Here is a 16,593-nt window from a genome sequence, read left to right as displayed (position 1 = left end):
ACGGAAGGTCTGTCTTCGTTTGAAAAAGTGGCGGTCTGCATGGTTTTTTTCAGCCTCGGCTTACCACAAACAGGTAAAAATGCATGGCATGGATCGATGCGAAACAAATCAAGTGACGCGGGGAAGCTGCGAAATGGATTAACCTAGGCACATGCTAAAGGGCAGGCAAGCTCGGTTGCTCCGGACTTTCATTGTTAAAGCGTGTCCCCGTTCTTCGAGTCCCTTTCGATCTCCTTTCTTTCTCGCGATGCATTTCAGCTCGGGTTTCTTTTCTTTGTATCGATCTCTGCTAGACTTGTTCTTGTTCTTACTACCATTTCAGCCTGTCAAGTTGAATTAATACCCAGTTGATTAGAACGAATACAACATGCCTTTCCAGACCGCTCTCACCAAGGCCCTCGGGATCGCAGTCCCCGTCGTTCAGGGAGGAATGCAATGGGTCGGATATGCCGAACTCGCATCCGCCGTCTCGAACGCCGGTGGTCTCGGTATCGTGAGTATGCTGCTACCTAAAGTGAAGCGACATGTGCTAACGGTATCGCCAGTTGACCGCCCTCACCCAACCAACACCTGAAGACCTACGCAAGGAAATCCGACGGTGCAAGACCATGACTTCCAAGCCCGTGAGCTGACATGCAATCCTTATTATACAAAAATTATACGTGTCCCTAACGGATATAATTAGTTCGCCGTCAACTTGACCCTCCTCCCCGCCCTCGTCCCCCCAGACTACGGCGCCTACGCCGACGTCATAATCCAAGAAGGCATCAAAATCGTCGAAACCGCCGGCAACAACCCGGCGCCCATCATCAAAAAACTCAAAGCCGCCAACGTCATCGTCCTTCACAAATGCACAACCGTCCGCCACGCCCTGTCGGCCCAAAAACTCGGCGTCGACTTCCTCTCGATCGATGGCTTCGAATGCGCGGGTCACGTTGGTGAAACTGATATTCCTAATTTCGTACTCTTGAGAAGGGCAGCTCAGGAGTTGAAGATTCCTTTCATCGCTTCCGGTGGATTCGCGGACGGACAGGGTCTTGCGGGAGCTTTGGCTTTGGGCGCTTGTGGTATCAACATGGGAACTAGGTTCATGGCTACGAAGGAGGCTCCCATCCACCAGAATGTCAAGGAAGCGATCGTTAAAGCCTCGGAAGAAGATACCGAATTGTTGTTGAGAAGGTGGAGGAATACCAGCCGGTTGTTCAAGAACAAGGTCGCCGTCGAGGCCAAGCAGATCGAATCCACCAGCGCAACCGGCAAGTTCGAGGAAATCGCACATTTGGTCAGCGGTAAGAGGGGAAGAACCGTTTTCATCAACGGTGATGTCGACGCCGGTGTTTGGACCGCCGGTACTTGCATGGGTTTGATTCACGATATCCCATCTTGTGAGGAATTGCTCAAGAGGATCGAGAGGGAGGGTGAGGAGGCCGTCAGGAAACAGAACGAATTCATCGTTCCATCTTCCAAGCTATAAAGCGCCGTGTTACATAGATAGATATACGGGTTCTTTTCGGTAGCTAGTTCGCATATTTCTAGGTAGCGTTTCGGTTTGCAATTGTATTATATACAATCCGTGTCCGTTATAGACACATTTTTGATCATACTCATGCCTTCCCCTTGATCGATCAAGACCGTTGCATTCTAGTGAGGTTCACTGCCTGGAAATGAAAAGGTATCTGGGAGTCCACTTCCGCCGTCTATAAACTACCCCCCGTGCCGAAATGAAGCGTAAAAAGGAATAAAAGGGTGACCGCAGAGCATCCCCGCGAAACGCCGTGTCTATGATACATAAAGAAAGAATGGAAGGAGAAATTAACGTGTAGTATACATGAAAAGAAAGACGGACCGAATAAGTGGTGAAAAAGATCGAAACCGAAAGGAAAGGTCAAACTCCGATCCGGTGGGTATCAAAAGTTTCCTGGTTCGGGAATAACGCCCATGATAAATGAAATTGCTGAATACCAAAGTACCAAGTATGACAGCCCTTTTTCATACCCTGCCATTCGCAAGATATTGTCGGTGAAAAGGAAGACCCATCCGATCCACCATCATAATAAAAGATCTTGAATTCGCATCCCTCTCTTCGGATCAGGAACTGAAGGTGACTGGGAACCGACATCCGCCGAACTGATATCCGTCAAGCTGCTAAAGCTTGTATCCGAACCGTGCAAAACTATTTTAGAGTTTTCTGCTGGTGGAGACCGCCAGGTCTCATCCGCTGATCGCTTCAGAGTCATCACATTCACCCTTGAAACCTTCATTTTGACCCTTGGGGCGGCGGGTGGGGTTGACGTGGCCAACGGTGGCGGTAAAGCTTCCGTTGCTGGCTGCGGTTTACCTTCCTTTTTGGCTTTCGCTTGTTGGGCCTTAACCGCCTTGAATGTCTTGGTGAGTGTGCCGTTTTGTGCGCCCTCGGCCTCCTTTTGAGATTTGAGATTCTTCCAGCCTGGTTTCGGACCTGGTTTCTTTCTCAGCTTCGCGGGATCCTTGCTATCCTCGCCATCCTTGTTATCCTTTGCATCTTTCAACTTTGCGCGTTTGGCAGCAGGTTTGGACTTTGTCGGTGTTACCGGTGTCCTAGCAGGCTTTGTTTCGGTCTTCGACATGGTGGCTTTCTTCGGATGTGGTGATGCGGACGGGCTCAGCGGACGGGCCGGTATGACAACCTTCGGTGGCGGCCACGGGATGTCAACCGGCCGATTGTTCTTCATCTTCTCCCAAATCTCTTCGGAACTAGCGTACGAGGCCGGTGAACTCAAAGGACTATCGGTCTCGCTATCCATGGAAACGGGCGTCGAAACGCCGAACTCCATTCCGGTACCGGTAATCTTCTTCAAGTCCGTGTCGGGAGTAAACTGGTCGTAATGTTTGACATTCGAAAATTTGGCCAGTGTCTCGCAATCTCCCTTGATGATTAGATCGAAAAGTCCCTTCAGTTGACCGGTCGCAGGTGGGTCGTCGCGGTTGATCCAGACTGTTTTCCCTCCACGGAAATCGCGAATACTAGCGCACAGTTCTCTAACCAATCTCTGCACACCAGGAATCTTCAAACTTGTTCCCACAACGATCAAGCAATCCGGTCGGGCTTTTAGATCTGCGGTCGAAACGGCACCGATGGCATCCTCGTCCGGGTTGTGTTCATTGTACAAAACCATTCTAGGTCGAAGTTTACCAATTCCCTGGGATCGCTTTCCGGACGCATCCCTCGCAGCTTCCCAATCGACGCAATCCGGGCAATCCGGCGGCTTCGGTCCCACAAAAATATCCGGTTTGAAGTCCTTGATCGCCCGGCACTTTGTACAATTCATCTTATCCAATCCACCGTGCAGCTGAATGGTCTTCGGCCACGGGCCCTTTCCGTTCAAGGGGGTTGTCGTAGCAAGCGGGGGCAGGCTCGTCTCGATGCAGTCGACATTCTGGGTATACAATCGTAATAGCTTCCCGGAAGCGGCTAGGGAGGCCAGGAGATGGTGGAAAGCCGTAGCCTCGGCAACGTTTGCCATGGCGTGGAGATTTCGGACCATATCGTGAAAGTCCGATGTCGACCGGTCATCTCTGTATACTGAAGCGTCGAATAATTGCTTTCCGGACGCTTTTAACTTGTAATCGCTTTTTACAGATGCAAATAGGCCGTTGGAGCTTCGAAAGTCGGGGACTGGGAAAATCAAGTGTCGTTAGCTTGGCTCCGATAGAAGGGATATGAAAGCTGTGTTGCCATGCGTGGTATTTTGATAAAGTTGCGTTGCGGTGGCGTTGCAACAAAAACAAAAACAACAAAAAAAAAGGACATCAAGAGCATCAACGGCGGGCGGAAGCAGAAGGGGAAGAGGGAGAAAAAAAAGGGGAACATACTTCCGGCACAAACGGAGATTCCAGCTCCTGCAATTACAATTATCTTCTTCTTTTTGTTCAGAATGTCATTCCATGTTGACAATTGTCTCTCGACCGGTTGAGAAACTCCACGGTTGATGTCGATTCGTTCGGTCAGCCTCTCCTTTGGCGTGGTGTTGCCGCTGGGTTGTTTATGTTTTGCCGGTTGGCCGGTTGAGCCACCTTCACTACCGACCACTATCTCGACAGCAAAAGTTGTCAACGGCTTTGATGTAGATGGATCCGGCCGGACGGACGCGGGTTCCGGCTCGGGTGACTGCGACAGTTTCCGTCGCTTGGACGGAGGTTCGTGAGAGTCCATGATGGAGGGGTCAGGCGGATGATGATGATGGTGATGATGACGGGGTTCGGGTGAGAAGATGTGGAGAGGAAGAAAGATGGAGGAATAAAAGAAATGAGGGAGAGTGAGAAAGCAGGTGATCAAGATCGACTGGGCCGTGACATGACAGACAGGACAACTTGAGACCGAACGGGGACGTAGCAAATACAATTGTTCCAGTTCCAGGCTATTCTCCGAGGATAGTTGGACCGGTGTTGCGCCCAGACAGGCTTCTTGACCAGATTGATCGATTGATTAGATTCAGATTCACCTTGAGATTGCCCGTTGGCAGAGTCGAGGGGTTAATTCCTAGTTCTGTTCCGGAAATAAATAAGAACGATCGCAAGCGAGGCCGTCCAATTGAGGCACATTTCGTGCCATTTAACAGATGCCAGGCTGAATTTAATCGAAATGGCTGGGAGTTTCTATTTGATATCAATCTCGACCCCGCAAGATTGTAACCATTTTCACCTGTATATATCTACACCCACTACCTTGCACCGCAGCCTTTCCATCTAATCCCATACATATCTACAAAGAACGGTAGAGTGGGTATATTGATGTGGAATGTTGTTATCATGGAATCGGATCCGTAACAGCTCGATTAGTTACTTAGCTAGCTTCTCGAATGTGTTGTGGAACGCCAAGCCCGTCGCCAATCGGTTGCATGCCGCACTCGCCCAAAGCGGTTAGGCCGTCCACCAAGACGTCACAGAACTGCGGCTTCGAAGCTTCACCAATGCAATGCAATGCCATGTCGCAGCCCGTTTCACAGTGCAGCATCTAGCAGGAATTGATGCTTCTACCGATGCTTCGAAGTTGATTGCATAAACAAGGCCTTCTCGGGATTGTTTTCGAATTCAGCAGGGTGTTCAATTGTTCATTTGTTTGCCCGAGTAAAAAAAAATCAAACGGATAAACGCCTGATATAACGCCACTGTCATGATCGATCAACAAGTACGCCAGGGGTTCGTGCTCTCTCTTCTCCGGCGGAATATTCCAATATCTTGATATTCCGAGCAAGGTCCGACCGAGCCGCCAGGAGCAACCGAGGCCCATATCCTTGCGAATTCTAAATCTAACCCTCCAATTCCTCATCCCTCACACCCTCATCATCATCCCTCATCCTCGGTTCCTGATGTTCGCTCCACTGCAAACAATCATCGATATAACTCAAAATCGCCGCTACGCTATCCTCATCCCCAGCCTCCAACTTCAAATAACTAACCATGCTAAAATCCTCAATCAAATCCACCACCTTCTCATTCAACTTCCAAAACTTCTCGTTCGTATCCTTCCTCGCATCTTCCAACAACAGATTCGGATCCGGATCTACGAATCTCTTCATCTCTCGTTTTGTAATTTGTTTTTTGACCAGATCCATTTTGGAAAGAATGTTGATGTGTGGGATTTCCAGCATGATCATGGCTGACATTGCCGATAGCGTTCCCGCGAAGTATTTGGCTCGGTCGACGACGAAGGTCGATTCGATGAGGTATGAGGCGCAAAGTGAGAAGGAGTGGTGCTGTTGTAAGTGTTTCGTTAACGTCGGGAGTACCGGTATATGCGAGTATAATTCGATCTGGCCGGGACAGTCGAAAACCACCAATGATTCCTCATCTCCTTCCCCAAGCTCCTCATCCAGCCAGTCCAGATTGTCTAATAAGAACCTAAAAAAAAAACTTTGATTTAGCATCCTTCAAAGGAGGCTCCCATGAGTAACGGCAGCTCTAGCTTACTCAAAGCATGCTACGAGCCCACCGTTAGGGCCGAGGCTCATCTCCTCCATCACATCGTCCAAACTGATCAAATCCTTGATATCCACATCAGGCTCATACTCAAAGTCCTCGGCCGCCGGATCAAGATTGACGTATTTGCAAGCTCGTTTCGAATCCCTTAGATAAGATATTAAGGCTGAACAGAACGTCGTCTAACCCATATCTAGGCCGTCAGAAACCGTATCCCGCTAGAAAAAGGATAAGAGAGGCAAGTAGAACACGTGTGATCCTTCCATCCACCCAAGGCTCCGGAGTTCGGGAAGGAGAAAGAGGGAGACAACCTCGACAGTAAGTAGCAGGGAACTAGGGTAATCCGTACTTTACCACAGCCTGCAGGTCCGAGGACCAGGAGCCCGAAGCGATTCGCCATCCTCAACGATTTTCTCTCCTTCCCTGCTTCCTCTTCCGCTCGTCTCTCGCGATCGATCGAAAGTTTAGGATTGTATCGGTATGGAAAGTAGTGGAATGAAAAGGTTTGGCAAACGAGGCGTAGAAGGCTTTACGGCGTGAGAAGGTCCGAACGGCTACGATCTCCGAAAAAGTGGGGACGCGTTCTTCGTTGATTTGGATTCAGCCGTTCGTTGAGTCGGAACGGTTCTGATCAATAGAAAGGCTGAAAGAAAGATGCGAGCGAGCTGGGAAAGTTTCTCCTTTGGGATAGACAACAGAAAACAACGACAGCGACAACACATTCCTCGTAGATAATTCCACATCATCTATCATATTAAGCAGTAATCTCCACGAAATTAGAAAACACTTAAGAAAGTCATATTGATATATTGCCAAGTTTTTGGTAATAAGCCTCTATCCGGTTTGTTTCCCAAAACTTCACAATGTTGTACAAGTAAAATGCAATGCAATGCATATCCCATCGGATGATATCCCATTACCTCCTAATATATACAAGCCATGCGGGTTTCATACGAGTCGTACCGCGTATACGCAAGTACATTCCTAGAATAGGTAGTAGGTAATCTACATTACCCTCGTATATCTCAAGACTAGGATGCAGGACACCGATATCATCCGATCTATGGTATAGCACATTCCGCAGACAATCGAACCATGGAACACCATCCGGAAAGAGAAAAAATCACAAGGACACGCCATGAAAAAGAAGCCGCCGTAAAATGCACCGTCGTCTCATCAATGCATACAATCCGAAAGAAAACTTGGGGAACAAATGCAAACTGGTCCGGACCTTGCACCCCATGCGGCAATCCAGCAACAGGAACTCAGGGCCGTGGTGCCAAACATCCCTGTCGACACGATGTCGCTTCCACTCCTCTGATACACAACCCGACAGGGATTATATCCAACGCTCGCTCCTTCCAGGCGCAACGCAAAGAAAGAATCCACCGTTGAAACCAACATCCAGCCGACCTTTCGTCTCAAGAGTCGCCCTTTTACCATGGGATCCCGTAGACCCACACCAGAGATTAACGGATGACAGGAACTGCTGTTTTTTTCCTCCGTAGAGTAATAGTTAAGATCATTCTATTGATCGGATACCTGGTACGTGCGTTCCCCCCCGGGTCCATTTTTTGCCTTTTCGGATCCATCAGTTCACGAATCGACGAAACTTCGCCTTTTTCAACAGCAAGGTTAGCCTGACGGAAACTTCTGCGGAGACCGCCTTTTCCATGGCACGTTTCAACCACGCTTTCTCTGGACAATCGACAGGCACGATATCCAAAACCATGTCAACTATGCGTCCGGTTTGGCAAGTATACCATGCGTCCAGTTCAGACCGGGACGGGAATCCAGGCGAGCGAAGAGGACTCGGTTCCCAATATAAATAGACCCAAAACCCCCCATGATGAAATCAATCTACCTTTCTTCTCTATCCAAAAAAAACCCACCTTTTTGCATTCTCTGTATTTTCTAATATCTAATATAAAAATCTCGATTGATTTGAGATTTTGTTTTTTTTTGTGGATTTGATATTCACCCTAATAACGAAAAAGAAGTCGATCCAAAGATCCTTTGAAGCCGAGTCGTCAAGATGTACTCCAAATTCATCCTCCCATCTTTGATGCTCCTCGCGCAGGCTCTCGCCCATCAGAATCTACATCAATTCTGGGTTAATGGCGTCACACCGGGTTATCAAGTCGGTATTCGTATGGTATGATGCAAATCTCCAAAAACTCCATAAATTTATATCAACTAACATTTTCGAATAGCCTCCTTCGAACAACCCGGTCACCGACGTAACCAGCACCGATATCACCTGCAACGTCAATGGCTCCAACGGCGCAAACGTCGCCGTCATCAACGCCAATGCCGGAGAGTACGTCCATGATCATCCCCATACCCCTAACGAAAAATCCACCAGAGTGCTAACGATAGTTTAAAACAAACAGCACAATCGAAGTTCAATGGGACACATCCACCCACCCCGGCCCGATCGTCCACTCCCTCCAAGGACCCCTCGCCTCCGCCAAATCCGCGTCCGGCGTCGGCGACTGGTTCAAAATCCAAGAACTCAACTACGTAAACGGCAAATGGGCCAACGAAGTAGTGGCGGCCAACGCCGGAAAATTCTCCTTCAACCTCCCCTCCAACCTCGCCAGCGGAGAATACCTCCTCCGCTCCGAAATGTTAGCCCTTCACGCTTCTCAAACCCTCGAAGGCGCACAGTTTTATATCGGATGCATCCAGTTGAAGATCACGGGACCCGGGGGAAATTGTTCGCCTACTTACAAGTTGCCCGGTGCCTATAAGGCTACCGATAATAACATCTACGTTTCCGACTTTTATTACGGATTCGTACCGGAGACTTATAGCGCTCCTGGTCCTGCTGTTGCCACTTGCGTCGGTAGCGGTGGTCAGCCGTCGACTACTCTGGCTACTACCACAAGGGCTGCTACCACCACCACCAGAGCCTCGAGCACTACCACTCCAGCTACCACTCCAGCTACCACCGCAAGGACAACCACACCATCCACCACCACCACAAGAGCTGCCACAACCGGCGCTTCCTCCGGTGGAGCCCCGCTCTACGGACAGGTATATAAACACCCTTCCCTCCCATATGCACATAGTACCGTTATAAGGAACAAAAGCTAACATACCCCGATAGTGCGGAGGCCAAGGATGGACCGGTCCTACGACATGCGCATCGGGAACTTGCACATACTCCAACGACTGGTACTCTCAGTGCTTGTAAGTCGGGGTGGTGTGGTCAACATTGATATCAAGGAGTTTGGATTTTATGGTTAATTTCTTGTACATACGCATCTTATACCCTACATGCTTTGTTCGAAACAGGAAAAAAAAAAGGACTTGTATATACTAGCAAATTTAAAGCGAGTACTTTTGGATCTAAAAAAACGCCTTTCCGATCAGTCTGGTGGATTTTCTCTCGGGGTATCCCTCTTGCGTTTAACATTTACTCAACCACACCTACCGACTTGGGCATATACTGATATCATATGGTTCCGTAAAGGACTCCTACTTTAGCGCAGCCCTACGGGGTAAATCAACCACGAGGGATATCTCCAATTCCAACGGATTGGGCAGAATACTCGAATACTGCTCGTATTCTTCAAAACAACCTCCTCTCTCTCATCAACACCCCCCGAGGCCACGATACCGACATGACCCAACAGCCACGCCAACTAACCCTAACAATGGCCAACGTTAACCCCCTCCCAGCACACGCTTGGGTAGTAATCTCTGGAGACGCTACGTATTTCCATCGACCGTGGTGATTTTGATCGTGGTTTTGTACGTTGCATTATTCTTATTTATAAGATACAAGATCGATCGCAAGCCATATTGAATCATACATGACACGATTATTACCTACTTTGGATTATGTATTAAGCAGTTTTTGTAGTTAGACAACCTTCATCTTAAAGCTCGGACCGGATATCGATTGTCAACACATCTACAATAGACCACTCCTACGATGAGAAAGAACGTAGTCAATCAGTCCATATAGACTGCTCCTTATGATAGGTTCTTTTGTTACAAAAAAAAAAGATTAACCCACCATCCCCCATTTCTCTTCTATAATATTATATAACAGGGTATAGTTGAAACAGAAAAGGAAAAAAAAAGTTACCAAAAGTAGCCAAAGGGGACGAGTGACGAAAAGCCAGAGTTACTTCAGTTAAAGAACAAAGGTAGGTAATATAAAGCAAACCGAAGCGGAACGTAAAAGAAGAAACACCCAGCCCATTCGATAATAAAAAACATGAACTAATGTACAAGCGAAGAAAAAGTTAATAGTTCGTATTAGTAAGAAAAGTAAGGTGTGTATCGGGCAATAGTACTGGCGATCAACTTTTATGTCCCCTTCCCCCTGCCTGCCTCCCTGGTGTTATCGAGGTTGTGAGGTGAGTTTGTGAGGTGTCGAATGATGTGTATACATGGAGATGTCAGAATGACAAGAGAACGGAGAGGAGGGAAAGCTTTGCAGAACAAGGGGCGAGAAGTATCTATATGCAATTGCGAAAACGAAGTGCTTATTAAATTGCAAAAAAAGAAAAAAACAGGTACCCCATGATTCGACTGGCAGTAACGAGGAAAGAGGCGTTGTATAGGAAGGAAGACGACAAAGGTGCGAAAACAGCAGTTTTTTGGTTCTTCGTGGACGCGTTAGAGTAACGTTATTAATAATAAAGTAGGCTTATGTAATGAAATACCTCATCTCAATGCCGTGAATAGACGTTCGACGAACGAAACTGAAAAAAGCGGAGAGGAGTGATAGACGCCAGGAATGGGGGTTGTTCCTGGGGCTAAAGATGATGAGAGGTGGAAAACCCGACCTAAAATGAAGGTCAAAGATGAAAACAAATCATAGACTCCCGTGTATAATAACAGACCATGAGTGCAACAAAAAGAGCATTCGGCAATAAGCAGAGATAAAGAGTAATAAAAAAGTGATTTCTGGCAGAATACCTCATAGCCAGAAGTAAAACGTAAAAATTTTTTAACGCCAGTTCCCGTATGCACCTGTTGTGAAATAACAGAACGCTCAAATGTTACTTTGCAGTGATGATTTGTGATATGAAGAAAAAGAAACCGGCCTGGGAGGAAGAGGATGTGATGGAGGGTGATAGGGGTGATTGTGAGGAGGCATGTCGCGTCGTGATTATTTCGAGACAGGAGCGGATGGGGTTGTCCCGTCTGACCCTTGGCCGTCCTTTGCCTTCATCTGAATAATACGCTCCTGGTATTTTTTGTACATTCGGCGGTAGGTATCTCCTGGCATTCGTTTCTCACGATGTGGCCAGTGATGAGCAACTACTTCCCAAAGTTCCAGTTCCAACTGGTCCCGGGCAGGACCTGGAGTTCGAGCACGCATCGATAGCACATCCTTGATGTACGACCCGGCGTCCATGAGCCCCTTCCTTATAGAGACTGCATAGGCCCTGTGCTCTTCCTCGTCCCTGTCAAGCTTTTTCAACTTCTCCAGGGTCTCTCTTATGCCCCACATGTAATCCTACAGATGCGAATTAGCAATTTGGAAATACGTGGTGGAGGAGGACCTTTTGGGTAATAAACTTACTTCAGCACGCGCTGTGGTTGTTCCGGCCTTTGGTAGAGGCGAGCCGCTTGCTCCATGCGTTCCCTTCGATGCCGACCCGTTAGGCTCATCGCGTTCGTGCGACTTGCGTTTGACACCATTCTTCGCGGCTCCGTTGGCCTTATGATGATGCTCCTTAGGATGTTTGTCAGGATGGGAGGAAGTTCGCTTGTCGTCGTCACGTCGCTTTTTGTTGGGACCAGCGTCGTCTCTGGACACGTCTGATTCTCGTCGATGTTTCTTGAGCGATGAGCCGGTGCCCTCTTTCTTCCCGTAGTAGTTAAGGATGCCGTTCTTCTGCACCTCCTTCTTATCCGTCTTGCCATTCTTTGGCCGCTTCGAAGGGGACTCGTCACCACCATCGCGATCTGTGATTGGACGTTTCTTCGAGATAGCGCCAACGGGCTTACTAACTCCCTTGCGACCCTTACCAGGGATTGGCGACGCCGAATTACTATTTCGGTTCCCTCTATGGTACCGGGCGGTAGCAGCAGCTTGCTGTTGGGCGGCCTTTTCTTGTTGATCCTTCAAAAGCCCGAGCAGGTAGTTAGCTCTTCGACTCAAATGTTCAGCTCCGGGAGACAATTTGGCCGCGCCACCCTTGACGCGTTCCGCCTTCTTGTCGACTCTGTGCTCTTCTAAAAACATCTTGCCCTGTAGACCAAGTTCGGGATCGTCTCTGATCGGTACCCAATTTTTGTAACCGTGACGATCGATACCAAGACAAAGCATACCGTCCTCCTTAGCGCCCCATTCGCAGCTCCACTTCTCGGTCTTCACCTTCGCGGTTGCAATTCTAAACTCGAGAGGGTCTGGACAACCGGAGATCGCAGTCCTCAAGACGCGTAAGAAATCAGGGATCTGAGTAACCTTCTCAGCGTTGATGTCCTTGACTCCTTTGTATTCAAACAAGATGGCCTTCTTGTCCTTTCGCGTGGCACCTCCTTCCTTCTGCGCAGCTTCGTGAGCTTTGATGGCTTCCTCGCTCAGACGAACAATTTCTTTAATCGTCGAAACGACAACCTCGCGGTCTCGGTCTTGGAGTTTTGCATCCTTAACAATCTCGGCATATCTGTCATCAACAAGACCGTATCTGATAAACGCGTTGTAAAGGTTTCGAACTTCGCGCTCAAGGAGAGGGCGGGAAGGGTCTGGAATCTCGCCTTCTTCGTCGGAAGTATCATCGTGACGTCTGGGCTCAGAACGGCGCTTCTTGGGGGGGCCACGTCTACCGCGAGCGGGAGCTTTTTCAGATCCACTGCTATCAGATTCGTTGACCCCATTCAGCGGTCGACGGATTCTCTTCGCGTTCGCTTGGATTTGTTCCTGTAAGAACTCCTCATCCTGCTTCAACTTGTCGGCTGCTCGGAGGGCTTCAAGCTGCTCCGGTGGGAGAACACTGTCCCAGTCAACATCAATATCCGTAACCTCGAATTGTTTGAGAAGTTCTTGGAAAGCCTCCCCGCCCTCATTCCTGATCAACGATGCGCCTTGCGCATCAGTATCGTGATCTTCGGCATGCTGCAAATAGTCTTCGATATCAAGCGTCTCCAGCTTCTTCTGATTCTGCTTCTCCTTGTCACCCTCAAAGATCTTGTGTGCGCGAGCTGCGAGGACATTCGCCAGTTCTGCCTGGGAAAGATTCTTGGAATTTTTCTTCACCTTATCTGTAAGAGTAGAATCGGTGATGCCCATGTAGACGGCGTATTCCATCAGCAGCTTGACACGAGCACGTTCGAGAACCTCCTCTTCGATTGTATCTTTCGACACGAACCGATAGATCATGACATGGTTCTTCTGTCCGATACGATGGGCACGTGCCATGGCTTGGAGATCGGCCTGCGGGTTCCAGTCGGAATCGAAGATAATGACGGTATCAGCGGTAGTAAGGTTGATGCCCAAACCTCCGGCGCGAGTACTAAGCAAGAAGCAGAAATCTTCGCTACCGGGTGCGTTATATCTATCAATGGCAATCTTACGGTTGCTAGCCGTGACGGTTCCATCAATACGCTGATACGAAAAGCCGCGAAGCCTGAGGTATTCCTGAAGAAGGTCCAGCATGTTGACCATCTGACTGAAAATAAGAACACGGTGCCCGTCGGCCTTCATCTTCGTAAGGAACCGGTCCATCAACACCTAGAAAAATGATTAGAAACGATGCCTTCCCTCCGAAACGTTGAAGAAAAAGGGGAACTTACCATTTTGCCGCTACACATGATCATCGCGTTCAATCGGTCCGCTTTGGTCTCCAATCCCATCATTATCTCTTCCTCGGCAGACGGGAACAGGAATGGATGGTTACTGATCTTCTTCAGCTCCATGACAATATTCAACAGCGAAACCCTCTGCTTGCCCTTCGCGTTGAGGGCGCTGTAGTTACGCGTGTAGATGTTTTTGTACCACTCGGTTTGGATATCCGACAGCTCGACACGAATGATCTTTTCGGTCTTCTGTGGCAAGGACGCTTCGACATCCTTCTTGACACGGCGAAGGATGTATGGCTGCAAGGTCTCCTGAAGTTTTTTGATCTCCTGTTCGGCTTGCTCGCTCTGAAGATCAATGTTACGATCAATGTTAATATTGCCGGGGTCCAGAAACTCAAGCAGTGCGACAAGTTCACTGAGATTGTTTTGCAGCGGGGTTCCGGTGATCAGGAGCCTGTCTTCGACCTTGAACTGTTTGAGCGACTCGTACAATCGCGACTCGACGTTCTTCAGACGATGGGCCTCGTCAACAGCGAGGTAGTTCCATCGAATGGACTGTAGGAGCTGGGCGTCGTGGTTGACATATTCGTACGTCGTAATCATAACGTGGAACTTGGTCTTCTTACGCTTCTCATCCTGAAACATCTCGTAGTCCTGGATGATGCCACGAGCCTTGCTGGGGCCGTTATAGACGATGAAATTAAGGTCGGGTGCCCACTTTACAAAAGTTTCGCACCAAGCGGGGACGGTGGAGAGGGGGACGACGACCAGGAACGGGCCATCGAGCTGCATCTCGTTCTTCAAGAAGCTGAGAAACGCAACAGTTTGGACGGTTTTACCCAGGCCCATTTCATCCGCCAGGATGCTGTTCCGATGGACGGACCAATTGTAACGAAGCCAGTTGACACCCTTCATCTGGAAATCGCGGAGCTCGCCGAACTGGATGTAGTCCGGTTGCTTGGACCAGAACTTGTACTCCGGCCGCTTCTTGATAGGTGCAACTTCATAGTTGCGGGCAGCTCTAGCTCGCTTGCGGAACCGGGAGATCTCCGTGGGAGCTACGGGCTGTAAGAATTCTTCGGTTTCCCACGTGCAGTTATCGTAGGTTAAGCTTCGCCCTGCATGGACCGTTAGCCAAAGGAACCCATCGTGTGAATGGAGATGAGGCGTGACACGTACACTTTACGAGGTACTCGAGAGGCTCGTCACCCTTACCGCCTCTGGAGGCGACTACACGTTCGACCTCTTTGGCTTCAAGGGCAGCTTCGACCTGTCGTTCTCGTTCGAGGGTGTAACGCTCGAGGTCTTCTCGTGTGGTCTCCGGGTCGTGACGCTTCGCGATATCCTGCTTGACCCTACCCATGTAATTGTTGAGCTTTCTGAAGCCCTTTCTCTGGCTGAGGTCCGACGATTGCTCCCACGTAGCGTGGATGTGGGCTTGTTCCGTCCATTTGATCTAGAAGGGAGACGTTAGGGGGATATCAATGGCAAGGAAGGAAGGGAGGAACGGTGAGGTGTGCGGGCGAACGTACGAGGAACTCGAGGTGCTCCCTGCTGTCGGCATATTCCTCGGGGTCGAAACCTTCCTTCACACGATGGTCCAGGATGACATCTATGCCTGGGGAGTTATCCTCCTCGACCCATTCGGCATATTGGGCTTGTTCGTCGTCGGTGACCTTGAACTCGTCCGAGTCGTCAGCGTCCTCGTTGTAATTGAGGACCTTGGTCGCGGCCCTCGTCGGCACGCGGACCTCGTGTTCGACCATTGGGTTTAACCGACGCTTCTTGCGTCGGGCCGACTTCTTATTGCTGTAGAAGTCGGAGTCCCCTCCGTCGTCGCTGGACTCGGTGGAGACACGGGGAGTCGTGACCTTGGAGGTTGCGGCTGATAACAAGGGTGTTAGCAAGGTACACGAGGAGGAGGAGGGAGGAGGGTGTGGGTTAGTAGGCAGGTGTATATAGAGGAGGGTGCTAACCTTTCGTCGGCCGCGACGACTTTGGCTTTGACCTCTTTCGAGGTCTGACGTCGGAGTCGTCACTCGCGACGTCATCGTCATCGTCGTCCTCCTCGTCGTCGTCCTCCTCCTCAGAGGATATGATCTAACAGCTACCGTTAGCCTTTCGAATGCCAGCATAAAAGGTATGAAAGGGTATACGGGGGAGGGGGGTATCGGAGGGGAGGAACGTACTATCCTCTTATTGCGGGCGACGGGCCGGGACTGCTCGAAGGGTCAGCGAGAGGAGATATATCCAATGGTGAGACAGAGGGAATGAGTGATGAAGAGAGAACACGTACGCTCCGCCGCAGACCCCAGAGCTCTGGGTTCTGGGAGTAGTCCTCGGCCGCGGAGTCCTTGGACTTCTTGAGTTTTGCGAGCCGCCTCCCGGCCGGCTCGGGACTGCTGATTATCTCCAGCACGTCCTCCTCCTCCTCTCCTTCTGCATCCTCGGATGCATTGCCGTCGAAGTCACCGTCGTTGTCGGTTTGCTCCTGTTCGGAGCTGGACTCGGTCATCACGGGCTCCTCGTGGTCCATTGGCGAGTCCTCCTCCTCCTCTTCCTCACTCGCCGAAGCGGGCGAGGACGCCGCCGCCGCCGCCGCCGTGACCCCGAGGTCCGTGAGATCGCTGGCCGAGGGCGATTCTACTTTTTCGGGCGAGTTGCCCTCGACGGAGACATCGGGTGTGTATGTACTGTGTATGGGGGGTAGACGCGAGACGTCCGACACAGTGGCGGACGTCATCTTTGGACTGGAGAAGGTGAGAAAGACACGAGGTTAGCAAAAGTGAAGGTACGACGGCATTGAGGTACAAAATAGCAGCGAGAAGCCAATCCCCCGAGAGCCCCGGAGGAGGCGACCCAGAT

The 16,593-nt window shown here is 49.8% G+C and overlaps 5 protein-coding genes across 5 annotated transcripts; 2 read left to right on the top strand and 3 right to left on the bottom strand.

The window, feature by feature from the left end:
- Nucleotides 1-367: 367 nt before the first annotated feature.
- On the top strand, nt 368-1,474 carry DFL_006046 (uncharacterized protein; the record flags this gene model as incomplete). Its single annotated transcript, XM_067635395.1, has 3 exons — nt 368-493; nt 546-623; nt 686-1,474. 3 exons carry the CDS (start codon nt 368-370, stop codon nt 1,472-1,474), a joined length of 993 nt encoding a protein of 330 aa, XP_067489829.1.
- Nucleotides 1,475-2,048: 574 nt separating this feature from the next.
- Nucleotides 2,049-4,192, bottom strand: DFL_006045 (uncharacterized protein; the record flags this gene model as incomplete). The annotated part of the gene is made up of 2 exons (XM_067635394.1): nt 2,049-3,655; nt 3,853-4,192. 2 exons carry the CDS (start codon nt 4,190-4,192, stop codon nt 2,049-2,051), a joined length of 1,947 nt encoding a protein of 648 aa, XP_067489828.1.
- A 1,096-nt stretch (nt 4,193-5,288) lies between these two features.
- On the bottom strand, nt 5,289-6,358 carry DFL_006044 (uncharacterized protein; the record flags this gene model as incomplete). The annotated part of the gene is made up of 3 exons (XM_067635393.1): nt 5,289-5,880; nt 5,950-6,140; nt 6,308-6,358. 3 exons carry the CDS (start codon nt 6,356-6,358, stop codon nt 5,289-5,291), a joined length of 834 nt encoding a protein of 277 aa, XP_067489827.1.
- Nucleotides 6,359-7,993: 1,635 nt separating this feature from the next.
- On the top strand, nt 7,994-9,701 carry DFL_006043 (uncharacterized protein; the record flags this gene model as incomplete). The annotated part of the gene is made up of 5 exons (XM_067635392.1): nt 7,994-8,113; nt 8,172-8,278; nt 8,352-8,997; nt 9,071-9,153; nt 9,437-9,701. The coding sequence occupies 5 exons, from the start codon at nt 7,994-7,996 to the stop codon at nt 9,699-9,701; spliced, it is 1,221 nt and encodes a 406-aa protein (XP_067489826.1).
- Nucleotides 9,702-11,089: 1,388 nt separating this feature from the next.
- Nucleotides 11,090-16,471, bottom strand: DFL_006042 (uncharacterized protein; the record flags this gene model as incomplete). The annotated part of the gene is made up of 8 exons (XM_067635391.1): nt 11,090-11,440; nt 11,507-13,660; nt 13,723-14,846; nt 14,908-15,184; nt 15,261-15,613; nt 15,705-15,828; nt 15,918-15,947; nt 16,025-16,471. 8 exons carry the CDS (start codon nt 16,469-16,471, stop codon nt 11,090-11,092), a joined length of 4,860 nt encoding a protein of 1,619 aa, XP_067489825.1.
- Between the last annotated feature and the right edge of the window lie 122 nt (nt 16,472-16,593).

Source organism: Arthrobotrys flagrans (genome assembly GCF_004000055.1).
Source record: "Arthrobotrys flagrans strain CBS H-5679 chromosome Unknown unitig_9, whole genome shotgun sequence".
NCBI lineage: Eukaryota > Fungi > Ascomycota > Orbiliomycetes > Orbiliales > Orbiliaceae > Arthrobotrys > Arthrobotrys flagrans.
The sequence above is the reverse complement of the archived record's forward strand: the minus strand, read 5'-3'. Positions and strand labels throughout refer to the sequence as shown.